General features: G+C 40.7%; 1 protein-coding gene across 1 annotated transcript in view; it reads right to left on the bottom strand.

The window, feature by feature from the left end:
• The window catches only part of CLVS1 (clavesin 1), a 173,600-nt gene that overhangs the window by 33,058 nt on the left and 126,201 nt on the right, over positions 1-14,341 (bottom strand). Inside the window, exon 4 of the mRNA XM_019421260.2 lies at positions 1,440-1,550. Coding sequence (XP_019276805.1) covers positions 1,440-1,550 — 111 coding nt within the window. The remainder of the gene's footprint in view (positions 1-1,439; positions 1,551-14,341) is intronic.

Raw genomic sequence — 14,341 nt, 5'->3', positions numbered from 1 at the left:
AATCGGTATTTTTGTATCCTTTGGGTAAATACCTAGCAGTGCAATTGCTATATCGTAGTTCTATTCTTAACTTTTTGAGGAACCTCCATACTGTTTCCCAGAGTGGCCACACCAGTTTGCTTTCCCACCGATAGCCAACGCCTCCAGTTCCGAAAGGGCAAATGAGTGCTGTGGAAACTGGCCGTCTCTCCTGAAGTGCTATGGGATGGAAGAACTCAGCAGATAGGAGGCTGGATTCTTCACCTGTCAGATTCTGTTCTGTGCCCAGAGTTCCAGAAACTCCCTTCTATGCCCTGAGCCCTAGTTAGCAAAAAGCTTCCAAAGGTCCCTGTCTCCTTAGGCTGGTGAGTTCTAGTTCTTAGTTCCATGCTTATTTGGGGACAGAATTACCCCTCCCTGCTGTACTATTTCCTAAGGATCTGGAAGCATCTGAGGTCTAGGAGTTGGGGATAACACAGAGTGTGTATATGGGTGTGTATGTAGGGGGGTTCCTCACATGATCATTCCCCCTGAATTCTCAGGCTCTTCCCCAGAACGGGTTCCTCTGGGTATAGGGGCATACGTAAGGTGCCATAAGACTGACCCTGGCCAGATTCCCTTGAGAGGTGGTGCACCTGACCCAAGAGGTAGCTGAAATCAAAAAGTTTAAAAGAACGGGAGCTAAATGATGAAGAGAATGAAAGTCACTGAGTCTCTACCACATCAGTGGCCTTATGCTACCTGCTTTCACATGCTGCTTCATTAAATTACCCAATTACCCAGTAGCTCTGTGATATGGGTGTTTGTTTCTCTGTCTTATAAATGAGGAAACTGAGATTCAGAGGGAGTGCAGAAACAATGTTCAGTCTCTCAGCTAATCAGAATGCCATGAAAAGCCCCAGCCCTGATCGAAGGTGCTGGCCTCCCAAATGTCATCAGCCGATGCAATTAAGACTTTAAAAGCCTTCCTCCTCAGAGCATTATTATTTCTCGTGAAGAATGCTTTCCCAGCCTCAAAGGTGACGGAGCTGGCAGCTATGACCCAAGAGCCATGGGGGAGAAAAACAAATGGTAAACATTCTTCATCAGGATAATACATTTGCAGGACAAAATGCTAGCTCTTAAAATATCCCATGAACGGGAAGCTGCTTGACCCCGTATCTCCCTCGAGCACTTACAGTAAAATGGGCATCTGGTATTTGCATGCCTTCAAAGTTTCCTTTGGTTGGTCGCTGGGATTCTGAAAATAACCCAGTTCTACTAAATTATTGATTAAATCCAGGCCATTTGCAAACTCCAGCTGAGGCTCAAAGGCTCAGGGAGTGCAGAAAAGCAGAAGACCCACAGTGAAAACTTAGGAGAGACGGAGAGAGAAAGAGAGAGAAGGGAAGCAGAGAGATTGAAAGGAGGGTCCGGTCACTGTCCCTCTGCACCCCCCATTGGGTGTTTGTTTGCATTACCCGCTTCCTGGTCTTGTCTTTAAGGAATGGCTTGATGAGCGTGTACAGGGCATGAATGTACCAGGGCTGGTTGACGAAATGGACTCCTCCGAAGCGGGCAGGAAAGCTGTCCTGGGGCGGAAAGAGAGAAATGCACACCAGTTAGCACACATTCCAGATTGGACTGGGCCCGCAGGACCACAGCCCCGGGAGCAACCTACTTCTCTCTGACTGAAGCACCAGCTAGTGGTAGGAAAGAAAGAAAGCACACACACTTCCTAGCTGGTAACATCTCCTCTATTCCCCTTGCCTCCTTCCTCCCCTCTGACTCCAAAACTTAAAAATTGTGCCTCCGTGCCAGCCCTGTCTTCCCCAAGTCGCAGTGATAGGACCTCTGACGTGGCACGGGAGCATGTGTGAACCAGGTAGTGAGGGAGTCGGGATTCTTCCACATGTCAGACGAGCTCTGAGTATATACTCGCTCCTCTACCCTCATTCTTGCGCCCCCCCCCCCACCGTTTCCAGTGGCATTATCATGACAGCAGGTGAACTCCCTGGGAGTAGGATTTCAAAGTTGCTGGGGGCGCCTGGGTGGCGCAGTCGGTTAAGCGTCCGACTTCAGCCAGGTCACGATCTCGCGGTCCATGAGTTCGAGCCCCGCGTCAGGCTCTGGGCTGATGGCTCGGAGCCTGGAGCCTGTTTCCGATTCTGTGTCTCGCTCTCTCTCTGCCCCTCCCCCGTTCATGCTATGTCTCTCTCTGTCCCAAAAATAAAAAAAATTAAAAAAAAATTAAAAAAAAAAAAAAAACGTTGAAAAGTTGCTGAAGAGAAGGAGCTTTCTGGAATGCTCCAGAAATGTCACACCAACGTATGACAGCATTTGCTGGCAACTATTCCACAGATTCCAGAGCTAGTTCCTTCTTTCGTCTCAGGACCCACATGGGAGGGCCCAGGGAGAAGACACTTGTGGACTGATGGACTAGTTGATTCCCCTAACTGAGGAAATATGGGCCTCCGCTTCTGCACATCAATATATTCTGTATACATTAGGAAATGAGAGCATCTTTTAAATGCTTCCAATGTTAGAATACAGCTCAGGGCACGGCCTCATCTTTTAGAAAAACCGAGAAGCTATTCTCCATCCTAATTAGACCCACAAAATAAGGGGCCTTGACCATGAAGTCTGAGCTAGTCCCACGGCACCAGGACCCGAATTCCCGATGCAGAGCTTCTGCAGATTACACTGCATTCATCTTGGTTAATGGAATAAAAAAAAAAAGAAGGAACACCTGAAGCAATTTGAATTGCCAAGTGTGCTGCCAATCAATTTCATCGCAACAAGCATCTTTGTAAAATGTAAGCAAGAAGAGAGGAAAGCGGAAGGAGCCTGGCCGCCTGAGCTAACAGTTCAGGCAGCAAGCTGATCCCTGAGGGTGTATGAAATGCCTTGCCTGAGTCTTTTTTAGTAACAAGGCAAGAGGGTTATTAACTTTTCTTCAGAGCCCTGTGAGTCTGCAAGATCCCTGGGAATCTTCCACACCGAGACCTAGTTCCCAATGTAAGTACACGAACTGTACGTGAGGGTTGACATTTTAAAAACTTAAAAATAATTTTTGCCTCTATCTAGATGTTTTACAGGGTACAAAGGAATTGCATATTTTGAAGATAAACCAGACAATTTGATTAAAAGTCTTTGGGTGGGACGGTATATATTTTTTAATTTATAAAGAGCTCACCAAACTCCACACCCGAAAAACAAATAACCCAGTGAAGAAATGGGCAGAAAACATGAATAGACACTTCTCTAAAGAAGACATCCGGATGGCCAACAGGCACATGAAAAGATGCTCAACGTCGCTCCTCATCAGGGAAATACAAATCAAAACCACACTCAGATACCACCTCACGCCAGTCAGAGTGGCCAAAATGAACAAATCAGGAGACTACAGATGCTGGAGAGGATGTGGAGAAACGGGAACCCTCTTGCACTGTTGGTGGGAATGCAAACTGGTGCAGCCACTCTGGAAAACAGTGTGGAGGTTCCTCAGAAAATTAAAAATAGACCTACCCTATGACCCAGTAATTTATTTTATTTTTAAAAACTTAATGAAACCACCAAGTAAGGGTGGCGAGGCTGTTTTTTTTATTAATTTGTACATGTGTCATAATCTCTCATTATTCCAAATCTAATTTTAGATATGTAAAAGATTTCAATAAGGCTGTCTTTTCTCTGTTAGGGTAGTTTGGGATCTAAAAGTTCGTTGGTGCCTTAAAAAAAGATCATTCCCCAGAGTTTTCCCTTAACAAAAAGTGCTAAATACTAACCTTACTCTTTTTGGTCCTTTTGAACTCGTTATTCAGAAATAAAACTCATTATCCCATACTGAGCATGGGTTCTGAAGGACTATAGAAGATGAGGAGAGAACTACAAAGGGTTTATCTATAAAACCAGGGCTTTACCGTCTTTTTCTAAGAGGACCAACAACAGGGCTTTTATTTCTATTGAGAATCTATTGTGTTACACATTTTTACGTTAGTAAAGTGGAAGAAAACTCTGTAAATAATACTCTAGAGGCAGTGGGCAAAATCTTAAAGAAAACATTAGACTTTTTAAAATATCTAGAGACTCTTAGTTTTAGTCCATGGAAACTCAATCATCAAAGACATCAAAACTCTCTTCGGTTTGTGTCAGAGAAGGTTGAAAAAAAAAAAAAAACACAGGGCTGAGACCCAGTCAATTCTCTCTAGGTTGGCCCTGGCTTCAAGTCTGCCAGCTTGAAGGCATGGAATTTTATCGATCTCATCCAGGTCAGCCAGCAACTATGTGCAGATACATGCACGTAAAAATCCTGTGCCTCAGAGGTCTTAGGTTTAGGGCAAAGTGGAAACAGGATCACTTCACTTCAGGTCTCTCTAAAAGATTCAAATGAAATTCCCTCTTACCTAATAAAGACAATGTGCAAATGTTCTGGTATTCTCAAATGAGCCTGACCACATTATTAATAATGGAGTCTGTGTGTGTGTGTGTGTGTGTGTGTGTTGTGCCAGGGAAAGATGAGGGAAGGAAAAGTTAGCCAACACAACCCTCTTAGAAGCAATGGCTACCTTGGTGGTGGTGTTTCCTGGTCTCATTAGCAAACCGCAGATAGAGGGAAGCAAACCACGGATAAAGGGAAAATGTCTCCAAAGACCTCAGTGGTCCACTATCCATACTGAGTTGCATTTCTTAGGGTCTGGAACAGATCTGTCTCAAGATGACAGGCCAGGATTCAATGACAGTGTAACACTTTGTCAGAGTGAATATGTGCTAAAACATACCCTAGGTTCAAGAAAATGGTGTCAATTTCTCTACATTTCATGCATCTCTCAGTAAAAATATAACATCATCTCAAATTATAAGCATATACAAATCATAAATTTTGTCCCTCAGTTTATTTTAAATGAATTTATTTCCTTAAGACAAAAATAATACCCATTCTAGAAAAGTCAGAAATAGATTTAAAAATTTTTTGAAAAACTAGAAAACAGAGAAAGACAAGAAAGAAGAAAAGAAAATTCGTGTATATTCTCACTGCTGAAGACATACTCTTGCTGTTTTCTATCATTTAGGAAAGGCTCTGTTATATTATAATAACACACAGCCCCTGCTTTTTATCATTTAAAACTATAAAGATTTATTTTTTGCTCACGCAGAATAGAATGTCCTTGCTGGGCTGGCAGGGAGCCATGCTTGATTTGCTCTCAGCCACGGATGCTGCCTTCCCCATCTGGAATAGTGCTCCTTGCCAGAGCCGAAAGAATCACACCTTAGATCTTAGGTTTGGCCACCAGAAAGTGACATGCTTCATCTGTCATACGTTAGAAGCCAAACACGCGACTGACTTCCAAGGGGTCAGGAAGTGGGATGCAACCATGTGCCTAGGAAGGGAAAGACTAAAATTGCAGGTAGAGAGCACTAAGGTTACCCAAGCTCTGCTTCCTTCTTCCCTTCCTTTCCCTTCCCTTCAATTCCTTCTTTTCTTCCTTCTCTCCTTTCCTAGTGGGATTATGTTTTTGAAATTGGACTTAATAACTATTCATTAATGGCCTGCTTGATGTTGGTGATACAGTATTGAATAATACAAATATAGCATTCACGGGGTAGTGGGGACACAGACAATGGCAATCAAGTAATGATTTCTTTAGCATCTTTAATTCTTCACTAAAACATCAGTCCATACCTTGCACCTCTTCAGTTCAGCACATATCTATGAGGGCAAACACATCCTCCAGACTAGTCCTCAAAGCATTCTAACTCCACATTCAAAGAGTGCTACCTTTAAATCTCTACTACCTGGAATACTGGCTCAACAACTGACCTACAGATCTGAGCTCCAATCACTCATGTCCAGGATGCCCCCTTTGCTCTCTGAATATGCAGAGTAAGGCTGTTCTCAACTATGTGCTATGGTTTCCCATATGGGATAACTATTAAAGCATCTCAATGTTATTAAGATAAGGATCTGATATCAGAGTGTGAAAAGTAGAATAACACTGACTTAAGATAAATGGAGGAGAAGCCAGTGACCAATAAACTGATGGGGTAGTAAGGAATAGGTCTGAACAAACAGGGAAAATAATTTTTATTTTATTTTATTTTTTTAATGTTCATTTATTTATGTTTGAGAGAGAGAGAGAGAGAGAGAGCACAAGCAGCAGAGGGGTAGAGAGAGAGACAGAGAAGAAGACACAGAATCTCAAACAGGCTCCAGGTTCTGAGCTGTCAGCACAGAGCCCGACGCAGGTCTCGAACCCATGAACCTTGAGATCATGACTTGAACTGAAGTTGGACATTAACACTGAGTCACCTAGGCATCCCCAAAAAGACAATATTTCACTTTATTATTTCATGTTTCATATTTTAAACAAGTATCCTTTTGATATGTGTAAAATATTCCATGCAAAGCAGCAGAATACATTCTCTTTTTAGGTGCCCACAGGGTGCCTGGGCGGTTCAGTCAGTTAAGCGTCGGACATCGGCTCAGGTCATGATCTTGTGGTTCGTAGGTTTGAGCCTTCCCTCGGGCTCAGTGCCGACAACTCAGAGCCTGGAGCCTGCTTCAGATTCTGTGTCTCCCTCTCTCTCTCTCCCTCCCCTGTTAGCGCTGTGTCTTTCTCTGTCTCAAAAATAAATAAACATTAAAAAAAAATTAAGTGCCCATAGAACATATATCAAGACAGACCAACCATATCTGGGACATAAAAAAAACCTCAACAATCTTAAAGGAAAGTGAAATCATACAGAGTATATTCTCTGTCCATGATGGAATCAAACCGGAAATTTAACAGAAAGATAACAGGAAAATTTCCAAGCACTTTGAAACTAAAGAACTTATGTTTAAATAATTCATGGATGCATCAAAGAAGTCTCAAGGGAAACAAATACACGGAACTGAAGGGAAATGAAAATACAATGTATCAAAGTTTGTGAAACATAGCTAAAGCAGTGCTGACAGGGAAATTTATAGCACTAAATACATATATGCAAAAAGAGGAAAGGTCTTGAATCAATAATTAAAGTCCCCACTTTAAGAATGTAGAGGGAGGGGCGCCTGGGTGGCTTGGTCGGTTGAGCGTCCGACTTCGGCTCAGGTCACGATCTCACGATCCGTGAGTTTGAGCCCCTCGTTGGGCTCTGTACTGACAGCTCGGAGCCTGGAGCCTGTTTCGGATTCTGTGTCTCGCTCTCTCTCTGCCCCTCCCCTGTTCATGCTCTGTCTCTCTCTGTCTCAAAAATAAATAAACGTTAAAAAAAAAAAAAAAGAATGTAGAGGGAGAGTTGCCTGGGTGGTTCAGTTGGTCAAGTGTCCGACTTCCGCACAGGTCATGATCTCATGGTCTGTGGGTTCGAGCCCCTATCTGGCTCTGCAACTGACAGTGTGGAGCCCGCTTGGAATTCTCTCTCTTTCCATCTCTCTCTGCCCCTCTCCCACTTGTACGCATGCTCTCTCTCTCAAAATAAATAAACGTTAAAAAAAGAGAAAATAATAAAGAGCAGAAATAACGACATTGAAAATAGAAAAACAATAAAGAAATCCAATAAAACTAAGAGTTGATTCTTTGAAAAGGTCAATAAAATAAACAAACATTTAGCAAGATTGACAAAGAAACAAAGGCAGATGTCACAAATGACCCAAATCAGGAACGAACGTGCAGATATTGCTATAGACGCTGCAGACGCCCAAAGGATAATCAAGGAATACTATAAGCAATTATACACACATATATGTAACAGCTGAGAAGAAATGGACTAATTCCTCAGAAAGAAGGTACCACTACTCACCCAATATGAAATAGGTACTTAAAATAGCCCTTAACTATTAAGAACATTACTAGATTTGTAATTTTAAAAGTTAACCAAACTGGGCTCAGTTTCACTGGAAGATCCTACTAAACTTTCAAAGAAGAGTTAGCATCTATTCTACATAATTTCTTCCAGAAAGTGGAAGAGAAGGAAACACTTTCTGATTCATTTATGAAGCTAGTATCTCCCAAATACCAAAGTGAAACAAAAACAGTACCACAAAATAAAAAAAAAAAAAATCAATATCCTTCATTAATATGGTTGTAAAAATCCTTAAAATATTAGCAAGCAGAACTCAGCAATATACAAAAAGAATTATACATTATGTTCAAGTGGGGTTTATCCAGGGATGCAGGGCTGGCTCAATATTTAAAAATCAATTAACTGAATGATTAACCATATTTTCTAGTTTCTATATTTGATGCCTTGCCATCTGAGGACTTGTTGATGAGGAAGGAACTGTCCCTTGGCTGATTCTTAGAGCAAGAGAGAACTCCTTTTATATGCAGACTAACCAATCCAGCACCCATACGCCAACTGCCTCCTTTATTGGACTCTTACACTCTGGGCCACTATTCCTCTGCCCCAATCACCCCCGGAACCAGGGGCAGCTCCTATACCCAGGAGCCCACTGAAATTATTCCAACTAGCCTAAATCCTAATCGTGCTTAGCCTCTTTTCCCTGCCTTGTTCATTTCTTCCCATTAAATCACAATGAAGACCCTTGCCCAAGTTTTCTCCTCACTCTCTCTGCCTCCTGACAAACCGCAGGGCTTCCTCTTGTGCCCCTCCCATCATGGCGTGCCTTGACCCAGTTTCTAGGGATCTTGAAAAAGAACAAATTTCTTCCTTCATGACAGTCATTTCCATGTCTGTGTGTCTCACCATACCTGATTAAAACAAAACCCAGGTGCCTTTACAATAGTAATCCATTGTTTGAACAGGCCAAAGAGGAAAAAATTACTCGATCATGTCAAGTGATGTAGAAAAAGAATTTAACAAAATTCAACACCCATTTGTGATAAAAAAAAAAAACAACTTTTGGAAAAATGGGACTCTATTTGGGAATAACATGATTATCTATATAGAAAATCCCAAGGAATCTATTAAAAAAAAACAAACCAGACACCAAAAAAGAAAAAAACAAGCTTTCTATAACTGAGTTCATTAACATTGCAGAATGGAAAATAAACATACAAAGAATCAACACAAAGCCATCAAAATTCAAAAATGCATAACAAAACATATCCAGCATTTGTATGCTGAAAACTACACAATGCTGATGAAAGAAATCAAAGAAGGTTTAAATAAATGAAGAGACATATTATGTTGTGACTCAAAAGAGAACATACTAAATATGCCAATTCCTCTCAAACTGATAAACAAACCTGCAGTATCTATCAAAAGCCAAGTGAGATTTTTTCTGTAGACATCAATAGAGATATTCTAAAATTTATATGGAAAGGCATAGACCCTAGAATCGTGAAAACAATTTTGAAAAGAATAAAGTGGAAGAAATTATTTTACCAAAACCAAAGCTTATTATGTCTGCAATAATCAAGACCGTGTGGTATTAGGGGAGGGGGAAATACATGGGTCAATGAAGCAGAAGAGAGAACTCAGAAATAGATCCACACAAATATGTTCAACTGATTTTTTACTAAAGTACAAAAACATTTCATTGAAGGAAGAAAGCTTTTCAACACATAGGACTGGAGCAGCTGGAGTTCCATAAGCATAAATAAATATATACATAAATAAATGTAAACCTGTCTTCAACTACACACCTCATACAAAAATTGACTCAAAATGGATCATGGACTTAAATGTAAAACTACACAGACTTAGAAAAAGTGTTGGAGACGATCTCTAGGATCTCGGAGTAGACAGTTTTTAGACTTGACTCCAAAAGCATGATCCATAAAATGAAAAGAATAATAAATTGGATATTGGCAACATTAAGAAGATACAGAGTGGGATAAAATATTTGCAAACCGCTTATCTCACAAAGGAGTAATATGTAGGATACATAATACACTTCAATCTCAACAGCAAAAAGGCAAGCAGTCCAGTTAGAACATGGACAAGAGACATGAAGAGACATTTTACCCAAGGAAATACACAGATGTCAAATAAGCACATGAAAAGATGTTCCATATCATTAACCATTACTGAAACGCAAATTAAACTCGATGAGATATTATACTATAAACCTATTAGAATGTCTTAAAAAAATGAAAACACCAAATTCTGGTGAAGATACGGAGAAACTAGATCATTCCTACATTGCTGGTGGGAACGTGAAATAGTACAGTCACTCTGGAAAACATTTTGGCAGTTTTCTGAAACACTAAATATCCAGCTACCATATGACCTAAGAAGTACACTCCAGAGCATTCATCCAGAAAAACAATAACTTATGTCGACACAAAATCTGGTGCTAGGGTGTTTATAGCAGATTGATTTGTAATAGTCCCAAACTGGAAATAACCTAGGTGTCCTTCAGTGAGTGAATGGTTAAGCATATTGGTACATTCACACCGTGCAACACTAAAAGGAACAATGAAAAGGAACGCTTACTGATATACACAACAATCCAGAAAAATCTCTGGAGAGAGAATCGTGCTAAGTCAAAAAACCCCATCCCCAAAAGTTACATACTGTATGATTCCATTCATATGACATTCTTGAAATGACAAAAGCATAGAAACAACAGCTTCGTGGTTACCAGGGGTTAAAGAGTGGGTGAAGGTGGAGGGAAGTGGGTGTGGCTTTAAAAGGGTACAGGATGAAAATGTGGCGATGAAATCCTTGTGGCGATGAAAATGTTCTGTATCTTGACTGTATCAATGTCAGTATCCTGGTTGTGATATTGCTTATAGTTTTGCAAGACGTTTCCAGTGGGGCAAACGAAATAAAGGCTATATGGGATGTCTCTGCATTATCCCTTACAACTGCATGTGAATCTACATTATTTCAAAATAAAAATGAAAGAATATGACTATTGTGAATATTCCAAAAGTCCCCAAAGTGGAAGCAGCCATCTCTACAGTATAACGGAAGCATTTCTGCAGATGACCTTTTCTGTCTTACATGGAATGTTCGACAAAAAATGCCAAAGTAAATCATAAGGCACAAGATGCATCGCAGGGCATTCTAAGGTGCTCTTCTGTATTTTCTTTGGGAGTTTTGGCCAGTGTTCAGTGATTCCAGCAATCCATTGGAAGTGTACTTTATTTTTTAATAGGCACTTCGTCTGCACTTCATTTTCACACTGGCTCTATTCAAGCATCACTCGGCTGCTTTTTCTTGTGTTTGATGGGGATTTAGGAGCAACGTGACAGAGGCAAAACTATTTCCTCTCTCTTTCTTTGACAATCAGATACAGATGTTACTGGTGGCAGTTGGTTGGGTTTCCTGCTGGCTAATGAAGCACTTACTAGTGCCATTTGCTAAGATTTGTAATGCCTGCAGGCGAATTATATTTCACAATGGGGCTCAAAACACGACTGACCTCAAAATCACATTGCCCTGTGAAGCCTGGGGAACTTTGCTCACAACTGCCCTCTCCAACTCCCAGCCTTTCCCACCTCTTCCACTGCCCTTATTTGAAAAGTAGAACAGGACCAGGCAAATCCCCAAATATATGAACTCCTCCTCCACCCCACCTATGAAGATTCCTCCGAAAACCAAATGCAAAGAAGAAAAAGGAACGGATGAGCACAAGAGCTGTCTCTCAGACTTTCTGCCTCCTTCCCTTTAGCAGCTCTGAGTTTTCTTCAGGGCCTTGGCAGATGGCATCCATTCATTCACATAACAGCACGTATGGAGGTCTGCAGGCAGCATAAAGACACATGCATGGAGGCCAGCTTTATCTATTCAGTTTATGCGTGTCCTACTAATGACACCCATTTCCCACATCAGAGCGGACAGATAAAAACATTTTTGGCAGCATAAATGGGCTTCACTGATGCAAGAGAGCCTTCTAAAAATGCTATATTTCATGCTGATGGGTTTTTATTATACCACGTGGTAGTCATTAGCGTGAAAGTCACATATCCACCTATTTGCAAGGAAATGGACAGCTCATGCCATAGCAGTTGCACACCAAATGCGATATATATATATCAGTAGCAAGCATGAAAGAGGAGAGAACATGCTGATTAGCAAGGCAGCTGGTCAATGGCTTCCACTGATTACAGGCTATGGATTTTCTTCCAGTACATGCTCCTAGAAGTCATTGTTGCCTTCTAAGAAGCTGCATTGACCTGGTGTTCTCTTGAGGTTAGGAAGGGCTGGGTTTTTTTTTAATGCAGGTTTTAGATCAGGACAGGCTAGGGGGTAAAAGTTTTATCTGCAGATCCTGGAACAGATTGGCAGTGCTCCTAACCATAGTAAGCAAAGCTCGCCTTCTGTCAAACTGACCCGACCAGCAGATTAAGTTCAGAACCCTCCCCGGTTTCAACATTCCCAAACGACATTCCTTGACCATCTTTTTGGTGTCCGTTTCTGTTCACCAGTTCAGCAAGCAGGTATCAGGCCCCTGTTATGAGGAAAATGCAGGGGTGCACAGACCTACAAAACATACTCTCTGGCTTCAACCAGTTCATTGTCCAGTGGGAGAGATAGGGAAATGACGATGCTTTGAGGGGAAGACACCGAATTCAGAGTTTAGGTTCTGTGTTCTATGGTAGTTCCTTAAAGCAAAGCTAATAAACAGCTCAGATAGCCAGAGGTGAAGATCAGGGGAAGGTTGGATGTCCTGCAGGGCCAAATAAAAATGCCTTATGTAAAGAGCTAACAGAAAATGTATGTGACTGAGTTTGAGAGTCTTCAAGAGTTCATTTGCTTAGCACCTCTTTGCTTCAAGAGTTTAGTACTTAGCACCACTATTTTATAAGAATAAGTTTCAAATGATCTCTATTTTAAAACATAAAAACATAAGAGAAGGAAGGAGGGAAGGAAGGAAGGAAGGAAGGAAGGAAGGAAGGAAGGAAGGAAGGGAAATAGCTCAAAAATCATCTTGTGGTGCATACACATCAAATTTTTGCCAAGATAATGGGAAATATGACTATAAATTTAAAGAATATCTTGGGGCGCATGGGTGGCTCAGTCAGTTAAACGTCCGACTTGAGCTCAGGCCATGATTTCATGGTTCCTGGATTCGAGCCCAACTTGGGTTCTGCATTTATACCTTGGAGCCTGCTTGGGATCCTCTGTCCCCCTCTCCCTCTGCCCCACCCCCACTTGTTCTCTCTCTCTCTCTCTTTCTTTCCCTCAAAAATAAATAAATAAAACTTAAAAAAAAAAAGAATATCTTGATCACACTGGTATCACCTCGTGTCTGGTAGGAAAGGCTTTAGTAACAAGAAAACTGAGACAATCCCAATTGTCTTTTTAACTTCCTACTTAATAGAGCTCCATATAGGAGAATTGCATCCTTCTTTGACTCTGGCAATCTCACTGCTGCTCAAGTGGGATGAGCAAAAAGGTGACCATGACTGCTACCAGGAGAGAAGGAACAAAATACAAGCCCATCCAGCATGATCGCTCTGAGTCTGCAGAGGTGAGCTCAAGCAATGGAAACTTAATTTGCCATAAAAATCACTTCCAGCTTCTCTAACCACGGTGACCTTATATCTGGCTATTAAATAGCAAATACATTATGGTAAGGACATAATATTTCATTTTCAGGTTTCCCTCGGGGTCCCTAACTAGTAAACAGATGATTGTTGTTCATTATTTAAAAGCCAATTCATGGAGAAACCCAGGTTGCTTGAATCATTGATTTGCACAGGAAATCAATGCCAGAAGATACAGTATCATTCATATAATTCAACCTGCAATTTAGTGCTTAAACTCACAGAATCATGGTGTCTCTGAGAGAAAGAAGCATGGTGGAAAAGACACAGAAATCACTCAAAGCTAAGTTTTCAGCCAATGGTAAGCCTTTAACCACACAAATGTCTTTGGTTTGTAACTAAGGCTGTAATAAGCAAGGATACTAAAATGGTAAAGTCTTAATAAATACAATTTAAGAAAAAATATTAAAATCAATAAAGGTAACTCAATAGCTAAGAATTGGGCATTTCGTATCTGGCAGGAGCTTTTATATGTGTTAATTCATATAACACTCATGACAATATTACATAGATATTATATATGTAGTGTATTACCTATTAAAGTATACCAGTTTAACAAGTGAGGAAGCATAGTCTTACTTAGGGTAGTTAAATACTTGTCCAAATTCACACATCAAGAAGAGATTGGATGAATTTTAATACAGATCTGTCTGTTCTTATAGTTGAAGCTTTTATTCCTCTTATTTAAGCTCTTTATATGAGCAAAATTTTGACTGTTGACTATCTTCATGTGGGTTTTAAGGATGCATAAACTTACTAATTCAGGTAAGATTAATCAGATCAGTAAGATTAATTCTGCTATTATTAGAATAGAATGGACAACTAGTCTTAATACGGACTACAGAAGTTTTAAAGGTGAACCTGAATATCCACATATTGGTCGTGCCTTATTGGGGAACATTGTACTTTTTATAGCATAGATATCTTTATTTTAACAT

Source organism: Panthera pardus, unplaced genomic scaffold (assembly GCF_024362965.1).
Source record: "Panthera pardus isolate Hobbes unplaced genomic scaffold, ASM2436296v1 HiC_scaffold_7, whole genome shotgun sequence".
Classification (NCBI taxonomy): domain Eukaryota; kingdom Metazoa; phylum Chordata; class Mammalia; order Carnivora; family Felidae; genus Panthera; species Panthera pardus.
The sequence above is the reverse complement of the archived record's forward strand: the minus strand, read 5'-3'. Positions and strand labels throughout refer to the sequence as shown.